Below are 8,718 nucleotides of genomic sequence, written 5' to 3' on the forward strand. Positions count from 1 at the left end.
ATTCCCACGCACCTTGGGGATGACGTCCCTGTGACAAGCGTTCCTCATGCACCCCCACCCCAGGCTCCTCCTCTGAAGGGAAAAGCCAGAAAGGGATGACAGAGGGCTGTCGGGGAGGCTGAGTGTGCATCTGATCCAGAGCAGTGGGGACCCTGGGCCCAGACACCCCAAGGTTGTGCTTTTCCAGACAAGAGTGTGTGTGTGTGCATGTGTGTGTGTGTGTATAGGTAGGTGTGTGTATGTAGGTGTCTGTGTGTAGCTGTGTGTGTATGTGTGTGTGTGTAGGTGTGTGTGTGTGTAGGTGTGTGTAGATGTGTGTGTGTGTGTGTGTGTGTAGGTGGAGAATCACTGCTCTAGAAGGCAGGGGACTCAGCAGAGTTCAGGGAATAGAAATACAGACAGAGGGGGAAGGGGGAGGGGGGCCACTAAGGGGAGGGAAGGAGGAGAGGGGAGGCAGAGGGCGGGGCCTGGGCAGAGACCCCGCCCCGGGCCACGTGACCCAGCGAAGTGCTCCTGCCCCCGGAGGAGGCCCAGCACACAGGGGGAAGGACAGCAGAGCTCACACAGCAGACTGCAGTGCTTCTGAGCGTTTCTGGACCAGAAGTTCTCCTCACAGAGAGAGGGACACAGCAGACAGCAGGCACCATGGAGCCCCCGTCAGGCCCTGCAAGCAGGAGGCATGTCCCCTGGAACAGGCTCCTCCTGGCAGGTGAGAGGGGACGATTTTCAGGGAGTGGGCAGAGACTGGAGAACAAGAGACTGGCTGGTGTCTGGGGGAGACAGGGCTCTGAGAGGGGACAGAGGGCTTCTGTTCAGACCTGAGGGCAGAGGACAGCGGAGCAGGGGAGGGTGGGGGCTCAGCCAGAGGAGACTCTCCATGAACTAGAGCTGGTGAGAGGCAGGAAGACCTCAACTGCTGTAGGTTTTATGAGTTATTCTTCACTGAGCAGTAATTGTTGAAAACTGATGACAATAATAACAATGTGTTGTGTCACTACAGAAAAAGACATAACCAGGACAGTAATCATTGTCCTAACCCGGCACCCTTAGAAACTGACAAACAAATAAAAACCAGGCTGTGGAATTCCTGGGACCTCTCCTTCCTTCATCCCCAGGTACTAATGTCTGGAGCCTGGTCCTGGCCCTGGGTTTCAAGCAGGATCAGACAAGCCCCTGCCCTCACGGAGCCCACGCCCTGTGGGGAGGAAGACAGACAAGCAGAGAGATCAAGAGTGTGCTGGCAGGTGCTACAGGCGTCACGCAGGAAAGGGAGCGGGGAAGGGTCAGCAAGTGAGCACGGAGGGTCTTTACAGCGGCTGGTCGGGGGGAGGGGCATCTCCCAAGAGGCCCTGAGTGTGAGCAGGCATGTAAGGGCAGTGAGGGAGTGAGCCAGGGGACAGCTGGGAAAACAGGAAAAAAAGAGCCCAGAGGGGCTGAAGTGATGAGGGTCATGCTGCTGACCTTGAACCAGGAGGACACACACACATACACACACACAAACACACGCACACACATACACTCACACACTAAGGCTGAGGGATGAAGAGACCTGCTCAGGACCCAGGGCAGCATTTTCCCATCCCCCACACAGGTCACAATATTAACTGATTTCTCTCTCTTCCCTCCTAGTCTCGCTCTTAACTTTCTGGACCCCGCCCACCACTGCCCAGCTCACTATTGAAACGGTGCCCCCCCTTGCTGCAGAAGGGTCAGATGTTCTTCTGCTTGCCCACAACGTGACAGAGAATCCTCTAGGCTATGCCTGGCACAGAGGAGACAGGATAGACAACAGCCAGCTAATTGCATCATATAGAATAGACACTAATGTAACTACCAAAGGGCCTACACACAGCGGACGGGAGACACTTTACCCCAATGGAACCCTGCTGATCCAGAGCGTCACCCAGAAAGACACAGGATCCTACACGCTGCTCGTTACAAAGGATGATTTACAGACAGAAAGACAAACTGGACAAATCCACGTACACCGTGAGTGCCTCCTCTCTGACCTCGGGGTGTTGGGGGGTGAATTCTGTTCTGACAGACCCGGATGGCGCCTCCATCCCCTCTGCATTGTGTCCCGTGTCGGGGTTTGAACATTCAGTGCAGGGCACACACTGTGGAGACAACTCCAAAGGGTCAGAAATGCTTTCCAGGAAGCCAGGCCCTGCAGACACTGTGTAGAGAGAAGGACGGTCTGATGAGGGACTCGGCAGAGGGAGAGCGCTCTCAGTCCAGCCCCCTGGGCCCCTCCCGTGACCATGACCCTGAGGAAGACCCTGCAGGACTCAGGGAAGACCCTGGCCTGAGGGGCCCCAGGGATCCTCACAGAGAAGCTCAGCCCCAGGAAGCCCCTCCCAGACCCTGTCCCAGGGCTCCTGCCTCCAGTGACCCTGGGAAGCCTGTGCCAAATCCGGAGGCTCCAAGCTGGTCACCAGCCAGGGCTCAGCCCCAAGAGCCACATCCGTGCAGGGGCACAGTCTGGTCCTACTCTCTGAGACTCAGCATGGACCCCACACCTGACCAGGTCCCCAGGAATCCCAAATGCCCTAGGGGACTTGGAGAGGGCAGAAAAATCTCAGCACCCCAGAGAGGAACACAGGAAGGAAGACACTGCTGGCAGCTCCTCCACCCCAGGGTGCTGCCCCAGTGACCCTCCTGAGGCATGTTGGTGAAAAACCAGGAGGATGCCAGGTGGTCTCTGAATCCCACCCTGTTCTGTCCACCACTAAATGCTGCTGCACAATCAACCCCAAGGAAGCCTGTGACTTCTCCCAGACATAGAGCAGGTGGCCTCACAGGTCCTGAGCTCAGGTCCCCATGCATTTGTCCCCACACACAAGCCTGCCTTAGGGAGGAACAAAGTCTGGCTGAGAGGCGAAGGATGCCAATTTTGTTGAAAGATGCTTTCAGAGGAGCCAAAAGTATAAGAAAGTGAGAGTGTTGGTCGCTCAGTCACACCCTGTTCTTTCCTATTCCATGGACTGTAGCCCACCAGGCTCCTCTGTCCATGCAATTCTCCAGGCAAGAATATTGACTGGGTGGCACACTCCCTTCTCCAGGGGATCTTTCTGACAGACGGGACTGAACCCAGGTCTCCTGCACTGGCAGGCAGATTCTTTACTGTCTGAGCCACCCAGGAGGCTCAGGGCAATGTTCTCTCTGTTATCTGCACAGCGGTGCTACCCACACCCATCATCACGAGCAACAACTCCAACCCCGGGGAGCACAAGGACACTGTGGTGTTAACGTGTAGATTTGAGACTCGGGACATCTTCTACTTGTGTTCGATCAACAATCAGAGCCTCCACAACAGCACCAGGCTGGAACTGTCCGAGGACAAGAGGACTCTCACAGTGGTCACCGTCACAAGGAAAGAGAAAGGACCCTATGTGTGAAACCCGGAACCCAGTGAGCATCACCCATGCAGTGACCCATTCACCCTGGATGTCCTCTGTGAGTAACCTCTGTTCCTATGTGGCCCAGGCTGCCCACCCAAATGAATCCACACTGCCAGAGGCCAATCCACACCCCTCCCTCTCAGATCCAAGTGCATGGACCCTCACCTTTGGACACCCAGGCTGGCCATGACTTCCTGTCCCAGGCAAGTCCAGGCAGGCCCACCTTGAATCAAGACTAGGAGGGGATGGGCTGCTGTCTTGAGAGGTTGTGATGAAAGAAACAGGTTAATATCTCAGGCTCGGGATGAGTGAACATGAGAGGTAATTGTTGAGACTTTCTACAACAAAGCTGTGATCCAGACCGAAGGACGCTGTGGCCCTAATACAGACTAGAAATTTCCCTTCCCTCTGATTGCACCACGTGTGGCTTTATGCTCTTTGCTTCAGATGGCCCGGACACCCCCACCACTTCCCGTCAGGCTCCTGCTACCATCCAGAGGCAAACCTCAGCCTCTCCCACCACACAGCCTCTAACCCCAGCCACACCGTGTCCCTGGCTTATCACCGGGAGGCCCCCACAATCCATACAGGAGCTCTTTATCCCCAACATCACTGCAGATAAGAGTACATCCTGTAACTGCCTTGTCCATAACTTCATCACTGGTCCCAGTAAAACCACAGTCAAGGCTATCACAGTCTCTGGTAAGTGGCCCTTGGCCCATCAGTACCAAGCTTTGTGGTAGAGCCTGTAGGTTTTCAGAAAAAAATCTGAAAGAAGTTACCTCCCAACTTCACAGAAGTTACAAGCAAATTCCAAATCAGCCCCTGAACCCTCCCACTACATCTCAGCAGACCCTTCTTCCTCCTTCTGTCTGATTTCTCCTGGCAGACCTTGGGTCCAGCCTGGAATGCGGGGGGTGATTCTCTCAGCCCCTGACAGCCTCATGTTGGGGGAGATAGGAAACAAAGAAGGGTCCCCAGGGTCAAGTGCCTTTTGTTGTTGTTGAATTGAAGAAATGGATATTAATCTCTTACCAGATGAGATATGCTACTTGCTCGGTCGCTCAGTTGTGTCCGACTCTTTGCAACCCCATGGACTGTAGCCTACCAGCCTCCTCTGTCCATGGAATTTTCCAGTATTTGGAAGAATACTGAAATGAATTGTCATTCCCTTCTCCAGGGGATCTTCCCCAACCCAGGGATCAAACCCGGGTCTCCTGAATTGCAGGCAGATTCTTTACTGTCTGAGCCATCAGGAAGTTCTATGAACTCCGTTGATTTCTTTAAGCACCATGGGTCTCAGATGTATGCACACCTAGCAAGGATGACACCCCCTCCATCATAGGGAGGGAAGGATCAGAACAGATGTGCGTAAAGGATTTCCCCACAGTGCCGGCCACACAGAATGGACTGGAAACAGTCGGCTAATATTATTATTACTGAGCAGGAGTTGAGCAGACCTTCCCTCTAAGACTGACAATAGGGATGGGAAGGAAACACAAGGGGAGGGGGCGTAATGTAAGAGGAAAGAGCCCTTAACAGGAACACAAATAGGACACAGAGCTGGCTACAGTGAGAGAATGTCGAGTTAGAGGAAGTCCGAGGTTTCAAATGTGATTAAAATAGAGAGAGAGAGATGCAACCACCTGCAGCAGGAGGGTTGGGAAGACACCGTGATGACAAAACACACAACCACTCACAGACCTCAAAGCATTTCCTTCCTCCCGAACCAGGCCCTCTCCCCTGTAAGACTTCTTGTGGTTTCCCTGGTCAGGTGAACTCAGGCCTTCACCTTCATCTCCCCCTTTATCTTCTCCTTTCAGGCCAAGAAAAGAGCCCAGCCCTCAATAGGGAGATCGTTATCGTCATCATGATTGGGATCCTGGTTAGGTTGGCACTGGTGACCACTCTAGAGTGCTTTGTTTTCCTCAAGATGACTAGAAGGTACAAATGGGCGATGCCCGATGCTAATCCTGTCCCCCAGGCTGACGCCAAGTCAGGAAGAAAGACACCCTACCCTTGGATTCTGGGCCTGGCTCTCCACAGCCTCCCCACTTCCCCCAAGGACATTCGGTCTCATCCATCGGCCCCTCCTTCACCAGATGCTGACCTGGGGTGGCTTCCCAACACCTTCTGCATCTGTAAATTAGACACTCCCCACTGCTGTTGTCCAGGGTTTACCCTGTGGCTCGGTGGTAAAGAATCTGCCTGCAATGCAGAAGATGTGGGTTTAATCCCTGGGTCGGGAAGATCCCCTGGAGAAGGCAATGGCCACCCCCTCCAGTATTCTTGCCTGGGAAATCTCATGGACAGAGGAGCCTGGCGGGCTACAGCCCATGGGGTCACAAAGCGTTGGACACGACTGAGTGACTGAACAAGAACAACCCACTGTTTTCCTAGTTCCCAGAGCAGACCTGCAGCTGTGCTGGCAGGGGCAAATGCTCAGTAAGCGGCACATCCTGCTATTTATTTAAATCCAGTCACCCTGAAAGGAGAGGTTGACAGCCTCAGAACCCGAGGGTCATCGTGGCCAAAGAGACTGAAGCCACCTGGACAGGCCAGGTCGGGTCAGATTCTACCATGAGGCACATGTGTTAACCACAGCCCCTGATGTATGAGATGGGAGAACGTGGATCCGGCCAGGACAGCAGGTCGGGAGCTGAGCTTTATACCTCTTTCCAGGCAAATAAAGATAGAGAACGAGGCCATTGTCTAATTTCAGCATCTCTCAGCCTGAGGGGCTGGTCTGGCCACCTAAGAGCCACCATAGTCACGAGACTCAAGATGCACTGGCTCTCCAAGCGTCCTCCATGCGTTCTGGCCTTGCTCTCCTCTGAGGACCTGACCCTTCCACTCAAAGCCTTTGGTCTGATTCCTTTACTGGGTCCTTTGTCCCTTCTCAAGTCACTTTCTCCCGGACTATCATTGACCTGCACATCCTTCCTCTCTGAGCCCAAGATGGATGTGGCTTCTTAAGGACTTTCCCTAGCTCCTCTCTGCTGGGCCCTCTCCCCCTAAACAGCATTGGTGGAGAATGGAGTTCTGTCCATTCCTTGATTGGGTTTCCCTAGTGGCTCAGTAGTAATGAGTCCACCTGCAATGCAGGAGACGAAGAAGACAGAGGTTTGAATCCTGAGTCAGGAAGATTCCCCTGGAGAAGGAAATGGCAACCCACTCCAGTATTCTTGCCTGGAGAACCCCATGGACAGAGAAGCCTGGAGGGCCACAGTCCACGAGATCCCAAAGAGTGGGATGTGACTGTGCATCTGACCACATATGTACACACTCCCTGTTTAGAAAAGGGAACGCTCCTTGTTCCCTGTTTTGACACCAAAGCTGTGACCTCCTCCTGCTTCCTGCAACCCTCAAAAATAATCTTGACCTTTCCTAGGGCCAGTGGCCAGAATGACCTCATAGAGCACCAGCCTCCAGCAACCACCCTGGGTGAGTGTCTTCTAAGCCCGGGAGCATCTGGGACACCCTGGTCCTATCCTCCAGTGCCTGCTCCAGCCAGCCGTCCCCCTGGGGCTTCATCACAGGGGACCCACACTGACTGGTCTGTTAGATGTATGAGTTCTGAGTCATGGGTCACCTCACTGGACCCTAAGTGCCCAGAAGGTCTCTCCCTGGGTGATGCCCCTTCTCCCATGGTTCTCCGGAAGCTGAAGACTCCCAGCCTCTCCTGGAGGATGGGCTAAACTTCCTCACACCCCTGATGCTAACTGCTGTCTCTGCTTCTAGGACATGGTCCCTCTGGCAGCTCTGTCTCCCTGGTAAGCATGTTCTTTCCTTGTCTCTTCTCCCTGCGGTCCCAGCTGTGCAGACTCAGGGCAGTGGGACTGTCCAACATTTCACAGTACAGACACCCTTCACTCCAGGGTAGCCAGCAACATGAACCCCATCCTGGTCAGGACTGGGATTCAATTCAGGGGCAGGACACCCCCACACCCTGCACTGAGCCTGCCTGGTCCCTTCACAGTTAACCCTGGAGTCCAGCCAGGAATAGAGTGGGCACTAGAAGCTTCAGACAGAGCTCTCGGGCTATCAAGGGTGGAGCATACAGCGCAGATGGGGACTGAAGTGAGGGCTTCAGGCTTGGAGGTGGCTGCTTGGGAGGCAGGGCTGGTCACTTCTGAGGAGAAATGACTCTCTTCTCTGTCCCCCTGACACCCACTTTCTCCCCTGCCCAGGCCTCCCTACCCAGCCCCAGGCCAGCTGTTCCCATATATGAGGTGAGTGTTGGGGATGAATGGTCTGATCCTGCACTTGTAAGGGTACTTTCTTGAGGTCCAGGAAACGGCAGCAAAAATGGGGAAATGGATGAAGAGGAGAGATGCATCTGGAGCCAGAAAGCCTCCAGCACAGCCGGGCCCCCCACAAAGCAGCCCTGTGGACCCCAGGCCAGGGAGACCCTGGGACTTGTTCTGAGAAGTTTATAGGGGCTCAAAGGCCTCTTCTTTCTTTACAGGAATTACTCTATCCCAACACAGATATCTACTGCCAGATCAACCCCAAAGTAGATGTGGTTTCTTAGTTTGCTCCAGGAACTTCCCCTTAAGGGCTGTGGAGAAGAGCCCACCTGAGACCCCAGAGTCTGAGTGAGGTCAGACACCTGAAGCAGAGAAACAGCTGTGACCCCTGAAGATACTGGGGGGCCTGGGCTCAGCCTTAGTGTCCCTCCTGGCCTTCTGGAGGCCCTGACAAGGCTGCCCTGAGCCCTGGATGGGTGAAGACAAGGACTTCCATTCCCCAAGGAACTGAGGACTTCCAAGGAAAGTGGCTGGGCCTGTGACCCACTGTGGACCACCTGAGAGATCTGAATAAAGAGGACTTTCCTCTCGTTTGCTCTTTTTGTGCACATGGGCTCCTCACACCTAAAACTCACCCAGGTTCCACAGCAGTGGGACAAACTGTCTCCTCGATGTGACCCGCGGGCCTCCTCCCACCTGGGCCTCATCTGCAGCCCCCTCCACACCTGAAGAACTGAGGTCACCTGGGAAGGGTGATCTTCCCGTGTAAGTTCACATGGGTCAGTTTACCCACATTCACCCAAACAAAAGTGGTCTGTGCACTAAGGCACAGAGCCCAGAGCTCAGGAGGATGTTCGGCCACTGCCTGAGTGTTGTTTGTTATGAGATAAGAGACAGTTACAAAACCTGCTAAGTTTCACATCATGATTTGGCTCTAAGATACTCCTTATCTCGTATGCACACAATGTTGGGTTAGAGAAGGTGACACCTCTTGTTTCCTATTGCTGCTGTAGCAGCTTATCACAAACCTGTGGTATAAAACAATACAAATGAAGGTGTCAACACAG

At 54.0% G+C, this 8,718-nt stretch overlaps 1 protein-coding gene across 1 annotated transcript; it reads left to right on the forward strand.

Annotated features, from left to right (window-relative positions):
* Window positions 1-472: 472 nt before the first annotated feature.
* Window positions 473-7,407, forward strand: LOC102274823 (carcinoembryonic antigen-related cell adhesion molecule 6). The gene is given in 10 exon segments (XM_070386730.1): window positions 473-709; window positions 1,630-1,989; window positions 3,178-3,456; window positions 3,849-3,869; window positions 3,872-3,954; window positions 3,956-4,103; window positions 5,225-5,291; window positions 6,793-6,845; window positions 7,143-7,174; window positions 7,381-7,407. Coding segments are annotated over 10 exon segments (1,134 nt in total). The 5' UTR covers window positions 473-645.
* Window positions 7,408-8,718: the final 1,311 nt, after the last annotated feature.

Source organism: Bos mutus, chromosome 18 (assembly GCF_027580195.1).
Source record: "Bos mutus isolate GX-2022 chromosome 18, NWIPB_WYAK_1.1, whole genome shotgun sequence".
Classification (NCBI taxonomy): domain Eukaryota; kingdom Metazoa; phylum Chordata; class Mammalia; order Artiodactyla; family Bovidae; genus Bos; species Bos mutus.